Genomic DNA, 17,823 nt, shown 5'->3' with positions numbered 1-17,823 from the left:
CCCTATGGAAAATCTGAAAGACCGAAGGATCTTCTCCAGGCAGCAGTGTATCTTCCTCAAGACCCAGCACCACCGGATCTTCTCCCTCCAAATCACTAAACTCCTCCTCAGAGAAGAGGACCAAGAGGTCCTCCACCTCCTTAGTCCAGTCCATACTAGGCCTCTTTGCAGTTTCTGAACAGGGGGAGCTCACCCAAAGATCTCCCTGCAATGCCTCTCCTGCTCTCCAGAACCGATAGAGGGACCAAACAGGGAGGAAACCCATGCCCCCCTGAAGCTGCCCCCGACAAAGAGGAACACAGGAAGGGTGTACATAAGTAATGCCATACTGGGAAAACACCAAAGCTCCATCGAGCCCAGCATCCTGTCCCCGACAGCGGCCAATCCAGGTCAAGGGCACCTGGCAAGCTACCCAAACGTACAAATATTTTATACAAGTTATTCCCGAAATTGTGGATTTTTCCCAAGTCCATTTAGTAGTGGTCTATGGACTTGTCCTTTACGAAACCGTCCAACCCCTTTTTAAACTCTGCCAAGCTAACCGCCTTCACTACGTTCTCCGGCAACGAATTCCAGAGTTAATTATGCGTTGGGTGAAGAAAGATTTTCTCCTATTTGTTTTAAATTTACTTTTTTTTTTTTTTTTATTTATAAATTTCCAAATTTCTTATCACTTGTTACAGAAAAACAGCATAATACAAACGTTAAAGAAAATAATCAAAGGAAAAATTATACATGCTTCCTTAGACCTCAAATAAAAGGGAGAGTTACAGTTTAGTGGAGTTTTATACAGGTATATTAACTCTAATATAAAGAAAACATGCGGTTTAAGTATGTAATTCGTCACATATCATTTAACTAATTCTACATTAAGCTGTTTCATATCCAGAAAGGATTTTAGCTGTTCTGAGTCATAAAATACATACTTTATCCCACTATACCTGACCAGACATTTGCAAGGATAGACTAACAGAAATGAACCACCCAATTTAAGAACATCCTGTCTCAATGCTAGAAATAATTTTCTACGTTCTTGAGTTACTTTCGTAACATCTGGAAATATCCATATTTTTGTTCCATAGAAAGGAACCTTTGAGAATTTAAAGTATAGCTTTAATATTGCATTGAGATCTTGTTCCAATACCAACGAAACCAAAAGGGTGGCTCTTTGCGGAACTATTTCAATAGATTGTTCTAGAATTTCAGTCAAATTGTTAAAGTCTATATCATCCAAACCTTCTTTCTTTCCTTCTTTTCCACCTGGACTTGTCGGAAGGTAATACATTTTATTTATAGGAGGAATAAGTTCTTGAGGCATTTTCAAATTTTCTTGCAGATATTTTTTAAATAACTCAGTAGGCGTCTTATCAGGAATTTTAGGAAAGTTCAAAACACGGAGGTTTAGTCTTTTATTGAAATTCTCAATCTGTTCAATTTTTCTATGTATTGCCAAATTATCTTTTATCACCGTCATTTTAAAGTCTTGCAATTGATCCATATCTTTTTTTAAATCTTTTACTTGAATCGTCAGGTCTTCTTTAACTGTTTCTAAATTTTTTGCCATGTCCTCAATTTTCAAAGACAAAGTATTTACCTTTTCTGAAGCATTTTCAAGCGTAGAGTCCATTTTACTCAGCTTTAGCCAGATCTTCTCTAGATTAACCTCCGGAGTTGTTATGGGTCCTTTAAATCCCAGGACCTCTCTCTCCTGGCTATTTTCCTGTGGCATGGGTCCTCCGTCTGCTGGCTCCTTGTTCCCCATATTGGGCTCTTGGATGCCTGCTCCCCTCACCACATCTATAGCCGGACACGGAGGACATTTAGAATCGGGAGGCGGGGATAAAGATATTTCTGGGCCCGTCAGGAGCTCCGCTCCACTGGTTGCCCCTGGAGCAGGCGACCCCATCTCTTCTCTCTGTGACGGGCGCGTCAGGAAGCAGACCATGCTGCCCCGAAGTGGAGTAGAAGAAGCTGCGGGCGGCGGTGGGAGCCTTACGGCTCCTTTTCGTTTTGTATGGGGCATTTTGAAACGAAGGAATCTCTTCAGCCTCGAGCAGCAAGGAGCGGTTTCGCCAAACGCGCTCACACTTCCGCCATCTTAGGTAACGCCCCCTTCGTTGATCGCTACTCCGCCCTATTTGTTTTAAATTTACTATACTGTAGTTTCATCGCATGCCCCCTAGTCCTAGTATTTTTGGAAAGCATGAACAGACGCTTCACATCCACCTGTTCCATTCCACTCATTATTTTATATACCTCTATCATGTCTCCCCTCAGCCGTCTCTTCTCCAAGCTGAAAAGCCCTAGCCTCCTTAGTCTTTCTTCATAGGGAAGTCGTCCCATTCCCGCTATTATTTTTGTCGCCCTTTGCTGCACCTTTTCCAGTTCTACTATATCTTTCTTGAGATGCGGCGACCAGAATTGAACACAATACTCAAGGTGCGGTCAGACCATGGAGCGATACAACGGCATTATAACATCCTCACATCTGTTCTCCATACCTTTCCTAATAATACCCAACATTCTATTCGCTTTCCTAGCCGCAGCAGCAGCACACTGAGCATGACGTAGCTATAATTCAGGTGCTTCAGGGAACAGTTGTGGTGGAGCCTGATCAGCATGGGAAGAATTCAAAATGGCAGTGGTTCCTGCCAAAACTGGAACTGCCGCTGAAGAGCCAGCCGGAGCCGAGCCCACTGAAATGGCATCCTCGGAAGCCCCCCGGACCGTTGCTGAGGCCTGCTCCTTGCAGATAGCCGACTTGGAATCCCTATAAAATTTACACTGCGCTCTGGGCGCCTTCAGACTACAACGTGTACAGCCTTGGCAACAGAGCAACTTCCCCGAGCACATCCTGCAGAGCTACTGATGACCGGGAGAGACAGAAAAGGTAAGAAAATACTCAGATCGTCCCTGGAGAAAAGAAAATCGGCACCCGCAGCACAGCCCTCTGCTCTCCAAGAGAACTCATAAATTGCTCTGTGAGCTCCTCTTTAGCAGCATTTTTTTTAAACTAGAAAGAGTTGCTGCAAGCTCTTCAGCTAAGGGGCACTCAAGGCCCCTGGGAGACCCAGCAACCGAGGCACAGGAGCCCACTCCAGATATGAGGGCACAGAAGGGGGAGGGACATGGCCACCTGGGTCGGTAAGAGTGGCCCCCCACGGACCAACCCCCCTGAAGCAACTTAAACAGAATAGCTTGGTTTTTTGTTCTTGTTTTAGCTCCCTAGAACACGGGTACAGCTGATTAAAGAGAAAAACCTCAAAATAACTCCCTGACTCCCCCTAGTGCCTACCAAACCGGCAAGACTGCACAGGCTGCACGTTCACCTCCACTGGGATACTGAGAAGTACTGACTGACTGAGGTCTGAACAGGGAAGATATACAGTTCTCAAAGTCAGGTGTACTCAATCTCTCTCTCTGCTAGTAGGCGTGCAAAACCCAAATATCTTGACCGGTCTGGAGGGTGGCTAAGGAACTGGCGGTTATGCAGGTGCCGGCAAAATTCAGTGACGGGATCGTCATAGCTAGGCCAGCCAAGTTAGGACAGCTTGTGTAGTGCCGCAAGTGGTCATGGCAGCTATTTTTTCTTAGCAGTCACAAGGGGCAAGAGTGAGGGTGCTTTGCTCCTGCCCCCAATGCCCCATTAGATCACCAGGGAGGAAAGATAGGCACAGGGGGCCTACCTGGACCGCGGTGGGGGGGGGGGGGGGGGTTGGGGAAGTCATTCCCAGGGGAAGGGTCAGGCTAGGGGAGGGGAAGAGAGAAGGTGGCATTTTGTGGGGGGGGGGGGGGGGGGGGTCGGAAGGGGGGGGAACCCCCAAATACAAGTTATGCGGATCCCAGCCAATATTCAGCTTGGGTCCGCATAAAAACTTTATGTAGTCCCCAGCTGAATTTCGGCTGGGCCCTCATAAGCTCCAGCGGCCAGCTCTGCTCAAAATTAGCCCCCAATATTTAGTGCTGGAACCTGGACATGGCCTGGCACTGAATATTAGGAGCTAATCTAGCCAGCAGTTAACATTTAAAAAAATGCTGACCGCCGCTGGCTGAATATTAGGGAGTATGTATTTTATAATATGCTCTATGTCAGCAGATCCTGGTCTAAGATACTAATCAGATGTCCTGACTTGGACGTCTAAATGCTAATTTGGACATCCTTTCTAAAATGCCACTCTGTATATATATATATATATATATATATATATATTGAATGTGCCAGCCTCCTATGAGTCAATATTCAATCTAATCTGTAACTTATCTAGGATATCTATCAGAGGGAGAATATACATAAAATCAATGGAGTTCTGTGGTATATTTATTCTATAGCCCAGTGTGGAAGCTAAGTCTCCCTTGTTAAGTTTTGTTCAAAGTTTTAGATAAAAGCACTTCACACATGCAAAACTAGTAATGGCAATATATTTTTTCAAAACCCAAAAGAAAATCCCCAGTTACCTTTGACATCATTGGCCAGCTTCTTGGCCTCATTTAAGACTCTGAAGCTCTTCTGAAGAGAGCTCTTAGCTCCATCTTTTAATGATCCCTGGGGACCAGTTGCCTATTAACAACAACAACAAAAAGAAAAAAGTGTCACTTAGAGATAGAATGACTATGTAGTTCTATGTCAAAAGGGTCAAAACTGGAACAATCAATCAGATTAATTGGACGGAAACATATACCAATATACCATAACCAATCATATATGTTTAACTGAGAGATGGACCACCAAAAACAAAGTTGGCACATTAGCAATTAGACCATAGAACAAACTATGAAACAAGTGACGAGATGGCATGCTTTGATCACTGAGGCAGATACAGAGGGGCATAACTGAACGAAAACGCCTATCTCCATGGGCGTTTATCTCCAAGAATGGGTCCGTGAAGGGGCGGACCGAACCGTATTTTGGGAAAAAATAGACGCCCATGTTTTATTCAACAATGTGTGAGCTGGGCGTTTTTGTTTTTCAGCGATAATGGAAAATGAAAGCGCCCAGCTCAAAAACGAATAAATCCAAGGCATTTGTTCGTGGGAGGGGCCAGGATTCGTAGTGCACTGGTCCCCCTCACATGCCAGGACATCAACCGGGCACCCTAGGGGGCACTTTTACAAAACCAAACAAAAAGGTAAAAGAGCTCCCAGGTGCATAGCACCCTTCCCTTGTGTGTTGAGCCCCCCAAATCCCCCTCAAAACCCACTGCCCACAAGTCTACACCATTACTATAGCCCTAAGGGGTGAAGGGGGGGCACCTACATGTGGGTACAGTGGGTTTGGGGGGGTTGGACGACTAATAAGCATTAAGCAGCACAATTGTAACAGGTAGGGGGGGATGGGCCTGGGTCCACCTGCCTGAAGTCCACTGCACCCCCTAACAACTGCTCCAGTGACCTGCATACTGCTGTCAGGGAGCTGGGTATGACATTTGAGGGTGAAAATAAAAAGTTGAGAAACTTCATTTTTTGTGGTGGGAGGGGGTTAGTGACCACTGGGGGAGTCAGGGGAGGTCATCCTCGATTCCCTCCAGTGGTCATCTGGTCATTTAGGGCACTTTTTGGGGCCTTATTCGTGAAAAAACAGGGTCCAGGAAAAGTGTCCTAAATTCTAGCTAAAAACGCATACTTTTTTTCCCATTATCGGTGAAATGCGCCCATCTCTGTTCGGCAGATAACCACGCCCCAGTTCCGCCTTCGCCACACCTCTGACACGCCCCCATCAACTTTGTCCGCATCCGCGACGGATTGCAGTTGAAAACATCCAAAAATCGGCTTTCGATTATACCGCTTTATTCGTTTTTGTGAGATAAACGTCCATCTCCCGATTTAGGTCGGAACTTGGGCGTTTTTCTCATTCGATTATAAGCAGGATTGTGAAACATGGATTCATGTTGGACTGGATCTTTGAAATATGTCAACATTTAAGTTTGCTCAAGACTCCATTTAGATTAATACTGTTTTTACTTGAGACATTAATTGTAATGTAAGATTTTTCTACATGGTGATTTAGTTTAACAAAAATGATATGATTGGACTTATGATGATACCTAAGGAGGTAAGCACAGAAACATTCATGGTTGATTATGGCATGCTGGTTTTATCCCGTGGTATATACTTCTGATTCGTCCATTGATTTCACTAAGGGGTTAATATTTAGAGCGATATAACCTGGTTAAATCGCCTGTGTGAGGCTATCTGCTGATATTTATTAGTATTTAACTGGATAGTGCTGCAGAATATCAGCCCTAACTGACTAAGCTGAAACCAGCAATTCTGTGGGCGATCCAGGGCTGAGTCAGCACTTAACTAGTTAAGTGTTGATATTTAGCCCTTAACCAGTTAAGTTAACCGGTTAAATAAGAAGAAAAAATTGTTGACGGCCGCCGGCTGAATATTTAGCCCTTAGAAAAAGAGACTACTCCATCCACACAATGAGTTAAAGTCAGGATGGCTCAGGATATGCCCCACCAGGATATGGACGTATATGATCATCTTACTGAATGAAAAGTACTCTTTTCTTATAATGAAAAGTCAATACAGTATGAGGATTGTTATGGTATAAAACATAACCAGACGGTAAATATATGTAACCATATTCTTACCATAACTAGAGGATTATTCAGCCAGAAACATTCCCTGCACAAAATTTGCTAAGCATGTGAAGGACAATTGTGTAACTAGGCACTTGTGAACAGGCGCCCCTTTGCCAGTGTATATGAACAAAATTGTAACATTTATGCATGCTAGCAGCCTAAGGGGCTCTTTTACTAAGCCGTGTAGGCGTGTATGCGTGTCCTACGTGTGTCAATTTTGAACTACCACCCGGCTACCGCATGGCCTGGGCGGTAATATCATTTTTTACACGCGCCGGAAAATTTTATGCCACGCAGCACTAATCGGGCAGTAATCGTCACTGTACATGTGCTGACAATTACCGCCCAGTTAATGCATGAGACTTTACTGCTAAGTCAACGGGTGGCGGTAAGATCTGAGGCCCAAAATGGATGTGCCCCAATTTTCATTTTGCCACACATCCATTTTCGGACCAAAAAAAAAGGATTATTTTGCAGGTGCACTGAAAAATGGACCTGCGCACGTCCAATACATGTGTCTATATCAGCACAGGCCATTTTTCGGCGCACCTTAGTAAAAGCACCCCTAAGAGTTATTCTATAACGGTGCGTATACATGCTATAGCACACAATACAAAAGGGATGTTCACATGGGTGGGACATGGGTCGGACTCCAAGATACACACCTAACCTGAAGATGCATCTATCTGTCTATCTAATAGCTACGTTTCAGGAGCTAGTGCTATGAATGTCTTGAAAAATGAACACCATTTTTCATCAACTTCAGACATCCATCATTGCTCTCCTCAAGATTTGGCCCTTAAGCCAGAACTTGCAACTCAAAGCAATCTCAGCTTTATTTAAGCGATAATTCAGAAATCTCAGGCTGAACAATGCAAAGAAAGAACATAGTACGTATCACAGTTTTAGGGACTTTACAACACAATTCTGTGAGTGGACGGTTTCTTTTAGGCACCGCAATGCACACTATGAACACCTAACAACATCTTGACAGATTACTAGCATAACCTGGTTTTGACACCCCTCACTTTTAATCGTGCACAGTTACACCAGTCATAGTAATAGACCAGGCCTAACTGTGGGTGCCTAAACACAGCAAGGGCATGCATAACTTACTGCAACCTCTTCAGTCTTGTCTGTGGCCGAGTGGCTAGTATTTAATTGATTAGTTCTCAGCAGAGATAAAACTGTTACATGTTGGATTTCTAACCATTTGCCTGTTCCTTCTGTTCACTTTGGTATCCCACAGCCACTGGTCTCCTTGTTTAAGTATCTAAGAATCCTGATAGATTCTCGTCTCACTTAAGTTCACATATCTCCTCTGTTCTCTGATCTGTTTTTTTGGCGCTGCGGCAGCATCGTATAGTTCACCCTTTCCTTACCTCTGATACATTGCATACACTTTACCATGCGTTTTGTGATATCATAGTTGTATCTTGTATTAATATTGACTGACTTGTAATGTTTCTTCTTAATTTGTATGTACGCCGTATTGAACTGGGCTTTCTTAGGAAAATGAGGGGTAGAAAATGTCATAATAAATAAATAATAACTTGCAGACTACTGCAGTTTTGCCTTCCCTTGCTGCTTTCAGGTGCCCGCAGTTACCTCAGTTCTATGGCTGGTGTAACTGTGGGCATCTCAACACACAGCATCAGAAACTACTATTAATTGCTTTTCTCTTGTTTCTGATGTCGTTGTGGTAAGAGTTAGTAATTTTGTTTGCTTCACCTGTTCCTGCAACCAGCACTGGTAACCAGAGATGGAGCTTGCCTTTGCAAATGTGAACCCCGCTGACATGCAATATTGCAAACTGAAATTTTTTTTTCTTCCACTATCTGGGCTTCTTTCACAATAGCTTATAAGGTTATTGTATCATGCTCTGGGCTACTTGCCTATTCAGGGATTGTAACATAGCAGAGGAAAGTAGAGACTTGGATTTAAATCTGAGCATTGTCATTGTGTTTGACTCTACAATTCCCATTACGTTAACCTTTCTGTTGATTATTCTTCATCCCTACAGTGCATATTAGATAAGGATTCATCACAGCTTGGAGGTGAATAAGAGGTTATGTAATTAGATCAGGCCTGACAGTTATGCCAGAATCTTGATTGCACTATATATAAGCTAACATTCATTTATACAGCTACTTTCAAGCATAAAAGACCCTGTTAAAAAGTAGAATAATCATGGCACTCTATTCTACTGCAAAGAACAGATTTAGAGAATGACACGGGGACGGGACCCGTGGTAACCATGGGGATGGGGACAAGGACAGAGCCTGCGGGGATGGGGCGGGGACAGATCCCGCGGGGATGGGGTGGGGACAGGGACAGATCCCATGGGAACGGGGTGGGGATGAGGACAGAGCCCATGAGGACGGGGACAGACTTTGTCCCCGTGTCACTTTCTACTTTGAAGCCTGTTAATGAACTGAACTATTTATATTTGATTGATGCAGATGACAATATTTATATTTTTTGGAAAAACAGGCAAACATGCTGGCCACAACTAGCAAAATTTCCATGGGAGATCCTGTACATTCCTGCAACAGCACATCATCTAAGAAGACATCTTCTATTGCAGGAAGGATGGTGGAAGACAGAGAGCTAGACTGAATCCTGAGATTACATAAGTAATTAAGTAGTGCCTACTGGGAAAGACCAAAGGTCCATCTAGCCCAGCATCCTGTCACCGACAGTGGCCATCCAGGTCAAGGGCACCTGGCACGCTCCCCAAACGTAAAAACATTCCAGACAAGTTATACCTAAAAATGCGGAATTTTTCCAAGTCCATTTAATAGCGGTCTATGGACTTGTCCTTAGGAATCTATCTAACCCCTTTTTAAACTCCGTCAAGCTAACCGCCCGTACCACGTTCTCTGGCAACAAATTCCAGAGTCTAAATACACGTTGGGTGAAGAAAAATTTTCTCCGATTCGTTTTAAATTACCACACTGTAGCTTCACTCATGCCCTCTAGTCCTAGTATTTTTGGATAGCGTGAACAGTCGCTTCACATCCACCCCGATCCATTCCACTCATTATTTTATACACTTCTATCATATCTCCCCTCAGCCGTCTCTTCTCCAAGCTGAAAAGCCCTAGCCTTCTCAGCCTCTCTTCATAGGAAAGTCGTCCCATCCCCACTATCATTTTCGTTCGCCCCGTCGCTGTACCTTTCCAATTCTACTATATCTTTTTTGAGATACGGGAGACCAGTACTGAACACAATACTGTGATGACTTATTCATCCACAGATTAAAAAATCATAACAGAGTTTCATAAGGAATATTTCTCCCCTCTAAGGCCATGCAGAACGGATTGTATTTTGTACTCCTGGACATTTTAACAGGGGTAGATTAGGGTTCCTTAAGGTAGTAAAAGTCAGCTATTGTTGGGGTTGGAAGGGTAGAGGGTGGGTGGTGGTGGAAGGGTTTATTATAGTTGCTCATTGTTATTATTGCTTTCTATTTGTAATTTATACACAACAGTTGAAAAAGCACATTGTTCCTTTTTATACTTCAATAAAAAGATTTAAATATAAAATCATAAGTGTTCAAGGCTTCGGCAGACGAGAACAGAGCCCTCAGGCATGGGGACAGAACCTGCGGGGGCGGGGATGGAGACGGGGCCTTTGGGGACAGGGCGGGAACAGGGAAAAATTTTATTCCTGTGTCATTCTCTAAACAGATTCTCAGTTACTAACTTGGATCATTACATACTGAATAAACAAAACATGAATTCACTACATGTAGTAGAAGGACAGTTTTCTGACTAGATGCTGATGGGTATGTGCCCCTTTGTGCATAACTGTGCAAAGAAAAGAAGAACTTATGAGTGCAAGTGCCCTAAGCAATAGTCTATAAGGCTGTATGTAAATAAGGGCAACATGATTAAGATGGACTGTAGAAATCTACTGCTTATACCTGGGATAAGCCACATACACAGTCCAACTTAATAAATTCAATAGTGGGGGGCCATTCAAAGATATACCATATATCATCCAACACTAAAAACTCAATTTATCACAACACCATGCCATGCTTTCTATTTCTTGGCCCCCACCTCCTGGAATAATCAACCTTTGACTTTTTGTGGTATTTCCTCTTTGAAAGAATTTAAAACTGCACTAAAAATGTGGCTTTTTGGGCAGGTATTTGGCACTGACCAGGGAGACAGGTTTGGGCAACGGTTTTCCTGTGATTTTAGTTATTTATTGATGTAATTTTCTGCTCTTTTTCTTTTTCTATAAATGTGGTTTGGATGTTTTCTATTTCTTTGTGTATGTGTTTTCTGTACTATCACATATTGTAGTTCTTTTTCTACCTTTTGAATTTTTAATGTTTGAATACACACCGCTCAGTTCTACTAGTTAGTTTGGGTGGTATAGAAAGTTTAAATAAGCCATATAACCCCTTCATAGTACTATCAAAACTTTTAAAAAAATTCTCTCTCTTAAATTATATATATGAGCTCAACGACACTTGTCTTAATTTTCTGATGGACCCACTGCCAACATGGGCCATGTTTCACCTTTGGCTGCATCAGGGTGTGGTTCTCAATTTAAAATAATACATTGCAGAACAGCCTGAACTAGAAGTTGAGGACTACACCCTGATGCAGCCAAAGGTGAAATATGGCCCATGTTGGCAGCGGATCCATCAGAAAATTAAGATAAGTAGCGTTCAGCTCATATACATAATTTAAGAGAAAGAAAATATTGTTTTTTTTATTTTAAAGTTTGGTAGTACTATGAAGGGGTTATAAATGGTAATTAATAAACAGTGACTGATGAGGAGGCTGGCAAATCGTGGAATGAGTGGTCTGTGTGAAAAAAGTAGCCACTGATGTCTAGAAAACTATTATATGGTATGGTGTTGTGATAAATTGAGCTTTTGGTGTTGGGTGATATATGATATATACCTGGGATAAGCAGAAAAAAATCTGCTTTACTGTTCCGGGATCTTGCCAGGTTCTTGTGACCTGGATTGGCCACTGCCGGAAACCGGATATTGGGCTTGATGGACCTTCAGTCTGACCCAGTACCACAGTGCTTATGTACTCATATATTTAACTGCAAGGAGGGTGTACAAGTCAGCAGGTCATGGGCAGGGCTCCAAGTTACACATGTAAATCAGCAAAATTTGGATAGGCTCAAACTAGGTGATGTACAACAAAATATAAAAGAAAACTGACAAGAACTCCATTTTTAAAAGGAAAGCAAACCAAGCACACTAAAACAGACAAGGAATGCAAGGGAAAAAAGGATAATAAAAACAACATAACAAGATTATTATTATTAGCATTTGTATAGCGCTACCAGACGCACGCAGCACTGAACACCTGATACAAAGAGACAGTCCCTGCTCAAAAGCGCTTACAATCTAAAAAATACAGACAGGCAAGACAATTACGGGTGAGGGAAGTAATGGGAGCTAAAAAGCAGCAGTGAAAAGGTGGGTTTTCAGCATAGATTGAAAACAGGTCTCTACCTGTTTTAGCTAGACGTATAGATCCAGGAAGTCTATTCCAGGCATAAGGTGCCGCGAGAGAAAAGGAGCGAAGCCTGGAGTTAGCAGTGGAGGAGAAGGGGGACGACAAGAGAGATTTGTCCAGTGAGCGGAGTTCACGGGGAGGAATGTAGGGAGAGATGAGAGTGGAGGTGTAATGGGGGGCTGCAGAGTGGATGCATTTAAAGGTCAGTAGGGGAAGTTTAAACTGAATACGGAACGGACAGGGAGCCGTGAAGTGACTTGAGGAGTGGGTTAGTGTGGGTATATGATTCTGGCGGAAAATAAGTTGTGCCGCAGAATTTTGGACAGATTGCAGAGAAGAGAGATGGCTGAACGGAAGACCAGTCAGAAGTAAATTGCAATAGTCCAAGCGAGAGGTGACAAGAGTGTAAGGGTTCTGGCAGCATATTCAGAAAGGTGCAGTGACCGTCGCTACCACTCATCACTCCACATCTCTACAGGGCCATAAAAGCCACTGAGAAAAAGTGGGTCTTCAGACCTCCCTTAAAGATTTTATAAGGTTTGGAAGAAAGTTGCTGAGGCAACTTATTCCATAGGGCCAGAGCCAAAAAGAAAAATGCCGAGGAATGGGTGGACTCCTGGTGGGCTCCTGATGGAGAGAGAAGGATTGAATGATAGTCATATAAGGAGTGGCAACACATGGGAAGGTGTATACTGAACCGTAAGCTTAGCCAAGTAATCTGGAGTACTCTTCCGCAGGGCACAAAAAGCCAAAAGCAAAACCTTAAACTGTATTCTCATGGAAACAGGAAGCCAGTGCAAGGCCCGAAAGAGAGGCGTAATATGATGCCTCCGCTTAACCTTGCACAAAACACTCGCTGCAGTGTTCTGGAGAAACTGCTGGTGCTTTATGGCTGACTGTGGGAGCCCTGCATACACGATGTTGAAATAATTTCTTTATTTGTTTTATTTATTACGACATTTTCCACCCCGCATTTTCCCAAGAAAGCCCAGGTTCAATGCGGCTTACATAACAAATTAAGAAGAAACATTACAAGACAATTAATATTAATACAAGAATACAACCATGATGTCACAAACACATGGTAAGTGCTTGCCATGTATCAGAGGTAAGGAAAGGGTGAACTATACGATGCTGCCGCAGCGCCAAAAACCAGATCAGAGAACAGAGGAGATATGTGACTTAGTGAGACGAGAATCTATCAGGATTCTTAGATACTTAAACGAGGAGACCAGTGGCTGTGGGATACCAAAGTGAACAGAAGGAACAGGCAAATGGTTAGAAATCCAGCATGTAACAGTTTTATCTCTGCTGAGAACTAATCAATTAGATACTAGCCACTCGGCCACAGCTGACAGACAAGACTGAAGAGGATGCAGTAAGTTACGCATGCCCTTGCTGTGTTTAGGCACCCACAGTTAGGCCTGGTCTATTACTATGACTGGTGTAACTGTGCACGATTAAAAGTGAGGGGTGTCAAAACCAGGTTATGCTAGTAGTCTGTCAAGATGTTGTTAGGTGTTCATAGTGTGTATTGTGTGCCTAAAGAAACCGTCCACTCACAGAATTGTGTTGTAAAGTCCCTAAAACTGTGATACGTATTATGTTCTTTCTTCGCATTGTTCAGCCTGAAATTTCTGAATTATCGCTTAAATAAAGCTGAGATTGCTTTGAGTTGCAATTTCTGGCTTAAGGGCCAAATCTTGAGGAGAGCAATGATGGATGTCTGAAGCTGATGAAAAATGGTGCTCATTTTTCAAGACATTCATAGCACTAGCTCCTGAAACATAGCTATTAGATAGACAGATAGATGCATCTTCAGGTAAAAGGAATATTTTGAGGATAAGTTTATAATAGATATCTAGGCCAATGCCTTCATAAAAACCTCTACTGGTCAATATTTAGCTCGTGACAGTCAGCATTTTTCTAAATACTGACTGTTATGGCCAGAATTTGCCTCAGATATTCAATGCTGGCCTATAACCAGACACCAGCATTGAATATCTGGGGCTAATTATACAGGTGCTGGCTGCTGGAGCTTATAAATATCCCAGACAATATTTAGCCAGCATCTGCAAAACACACTTATACAGCCCTGGCTGTATATCGGCCAGTACTTGCATAAGTGATGCAGGTGCCCTTCCAATTCAGATTCCCCTCCTTCACAGTCTGATCCCCGCCCCTCCCAACCCTGATGTCATAAAGACCCAACCAAGCAGCTGGAGGTCTGAAAGGAGACGTAATGGGTGGAAGTGAGTGGGCATCGCTCCTTCCCATAGGACATCTCTAGACTACCAGGAATTTATAAGGCAGGCGCTGGCGGGGGAGGGGGGGAGGGCTCTTTGGGCAAGCTGCTCACAGTCTGAGAAGTGGCTAAAGAGCAAGAAAAACTCTGCCCTGCATGCATCCTTCCTGTTCATGATCTCGGCGCTGATTCAAAATGGACGCCGAGAGTTGAAGTCTCGCGAGGTCACTTCAACTCTTGGCGGCCATTTTGAATTGGTGCCGAGATCACCAACAGGAAGGATGTATGCAGGGCAGCGCTCCGGGCAGGAAAGAGAGGGCTCTTTCCTGCCCCGAAGGTGGAAGAGGTCACTAGACCACCAGGGCAGTAGTAAGTAAGGGGAGGGGAGGCTAGCAATCTGCCCGTTTGTCCGGATTCTGGACAAATGGGCAGGCTGGCCCACCAGCCTGCCCATTTGTCCAGAAATCCGGACAAACGGGCAGATTGGCAAAACCCGCCCAGTTGCCCGGATATGTCCTCAAAAATAGGACATGTCCGGGTAAATCTGGACATATGGTAACCCTAGGGCAGAGCCTCTGGGGAGCTGAGCTGGTGGTCCTGGGATAGAGAGACTGGAGTAGGGTTAGCATATGTCCAGTTTTATCTGGACATGTCCTCTTTTGGAGGACACAGCCAGGCATCCGGGCGGGTTTTGCCAGTCTGCCCGTTTGTCCAGATTTGCAGGCGGACGGGCGTCCTATCCTCCCCTCCCCTCCTTTACCTTAGTGTGGTGCACTGGTGGTGGTGCCTTGTCTCTGAGTTCCTGCCTTGTCTCCATGTTCCAGCTGAGCCCTGCCTGTACTCCAAGTCCCTGCCTTGTCTCTGAGTTCCTGTCAAGCTCCAATCCTGCCTCTAGTCCCTGCCTCTAGTCTTGTCTTCTCTGGTCCTGTTCAGTCCCATCCAGATCCAGTTCTTGCTCTGCCTTGTTTGGACCCAGTTCTAGCCTTGTTTCCTTATCTTGCCTTGTCCTGTCTGGGTCCAATTCTAGCCCTGCTGCCTTGCCTTTCCTTGACTCATCTGGATACGGTTCCTGTTATACCTGTCCTGTCTTGTCCAGGTCCAGTTCTTGCCTTGTCTTATCTAGTCCTATCTGCTTTGTCCTGTCTACCTTGTCCTGCCTAGTCTTGTCTGCCTCAAGCTCCTGCCTTGGTTCCAGCCTTGCCTCAATTACCTGCCTTGGTTCCAGTCTTACCTCAAGTTCCTGTCTTGAATCACCTTGCTTGGGTTCCTGCCCTGTGGCAGCCCAGGGGACTTGTCTGCCATGGATGGAGTCTGGCTTACTTCCTTGAGTCTGTGACAGGTGGCAATTAGTCTGGAGCAGAGAGTTCACTTGAGTAGGCTACTCAATAAAAGTGTCAGGAATTGTGAGCAGTGGCAGTGCTGGTTGGAATAAGTAGCACCGGACTGCTGGTTGCAGCAACTCCTCCAGAGCCTTATCTGGCTTGTGAATCTTTAGCTCCAATTTGGGCCCAGACTAGCAGTGGCTGCAGAAGCTCCTCCTGGGCCTGGGCCCAATGTAGTGGCAACAACTCTGGGCCAGTGGAAGGCACCAGGCACAATTTTTTTTTCAAATTTAATATTTAGTGGAAAGGCAGTTAAGCACAAGTCCAGGCCACCAAGGATAGCAGGGTGTTGGGCAAGTAAGACACCCTCCCCCATGTCTCCATGTTCAGCCTTCCCTAGTTTGCTGTAGGCCTCAGACCAGGTAAGTTGGGAGGAGGCAAGGTACAGGGAAGGACAGTTCTGTGGAGATGTTATTTGGCAGCTTGTAATTTGAGGACACTTTTAGGAGTCATGGGTGGTGGTGGGGGGGGGGGGGGGCCTTGGGGAAAGAATAAAGGACAGACAATGGTTTGTCTGTCTCCTTATGCTATAAGTATTAGGTTTAGCTGCTGTCTATGAAAGTGAGCTATGATACCAGCTGATCTGATTTGAAGAGTGCAGTAAAGGCAAAGGGATGGAAAGGAGAAATGTTATAGATAAGCTGAGGAGATCCTTGACTAGGATCATATATACAAACCAGGAGACACAATGGATAAAGAAGTAATAAAGGTAGAATGGTTGAGGCTGTGGATCATCTGGACCACAGGATGGGTGAGAATGCAGTACTACAGGATGGAACATTTAGAAGATATTGGAAGAGCTGGAACCATATGGGCACAGGGCACTGGGGGCAGTGTAGCCTGTGGAATAGATGGTGATGTGGGCAGGAGTAAAGGAGGAGGAGCTCCATGGTACAAGATGAGATCAGCAGTTTACTGTTCTGCTGGATTGGGAAAGGGAGAAAATGGCAGAGGTGTATCTCAGAACAGGTGTTTGTGAAAGACAGACAAAAGTCATGAGAGAAGAGAAGGAAAGTTAGTCTATTGAATATTCCCATATATATTGATGCATTTATTATTGTGAACCAGTAATAAAGCACACATAATTTATTTACAAAATTAACTTGCCAACCACGTTGTCAGTCTCTAGGCATCAGTCTCTTTTCTAACATCTCTTCTCCCCACTTGCAATGTTCATATGAGTGTAGATGCCCACTGTATATTTCTTTTCAGTACCGGGATAGCCTTAAAAAAAAACACAAGTCCTTACCATCTGTATGGCTTCATTTGCACTAGCCTTGGCTTCCTTAGCAATATTTTCAGCCTTATCAATGGAATCCTTGATGTAACTGTACGCTCTGAAAGCCACTGTGGCATTGAAGGAGAGGTTTTTAGCTTCCTCAAGGATCCTGTAAGGTTAAACAGAACATACTATTGGAACGGTACAATCATAACTCAGGTTAGACTTTTCTTTAACTCATTGATGCCAGGTGGGAGAGTGATCATGAAGGAATAACACGCAGCAGAGCTGATACTCAAAAAAACAGTTGTGCTCCTCAGGTTGTCTATCTTTATCTGGCTCTCTTAAATAACAGCACAATTAATAATAGTCTTACATCTAGCTGGCTAAACTTAGCTGTTTAAACTAAAGGGTTACTCAGAGATGGCAGGTTAAGTTGTTTAACTGACTAAACTCCACCTGTGGAATGCCTAGCAATAACAGTACATTCACTTAAGGGGGCATATTCACTCAACGGGGCAGTTATTAATGTGGGCTACTGTTAAGCTGAGTTAATTTACCACAAATCGGGTTATTTTAGCATAGGGTCTCCTTGTATAAAATGGGACCCTGTGTTAAAATAATCCGACTTATTATAAAATAACCCAACTTAACAGTAGCCCACACTAATAACCCCCCCCCTTATAATGTTTGTGGTTGAGCAGGCTAGAAATATTTAAAGAACATGTGGGGGGGGGGGGGAACTGAAAGAGGGAAGCTGTTGAACCATAGGCAGTGGAGGGAGAAAGAGATGCCAGACCATGCAATGGGGGAGGGGGAGGAGGAGATGCTGAATAGAAGACGATAGGAAGGTGAGTGGAAGAAGAGATGCTTGACTACGCATGACTAGGAG

General features: G+C 44.0%; 1 protein-coding gene across 1 annotated transcript in view; it reads right to left on the bottom strand.

Annotated features, from left to right (window-relative positions):
- LAMA2 (laminin subunit alpha 2) overlaps positions 1-17,823 on the bottom strand; it is a 1,107,608-nt gene that overhangs the window by 212,833 nt on the left and 876,952 nt on the right. Inside the window, exons 41-42 of the mRNA XM_030196530.1 lie at positions 16,962-17,100; positions 4,456-4,558 (exon numbers count right to left, since the gene is read on the bottom strand). Coding sequence (XP_030052390.1) covers positions 4,456-4,558; positions 16,962-17,100 — 242 coding nt within the window. The remainder of the gene's footprint in view (positions 1-4,455; positions 4,559-16,961; positions 17,101-17,823) is intronic.

Source organism: Microcaecilia unicolor, chromosome 3, assembly GCF_901765095.1.
Source record: "Microcaecilia unicolor chromosome 3, aMicUni1.1, whole genome shotgun sequence".
Taxonomy (NCBI): Eukaryota; Metazoa; Chordata; class Amphibia; order Gymnophiona; family Siphonopidae; genus Microcaecilia; species Microcaecilia unicolor.
This window is presented reverse-complemented; position numbering and strand designations above follow the sequence as displayed.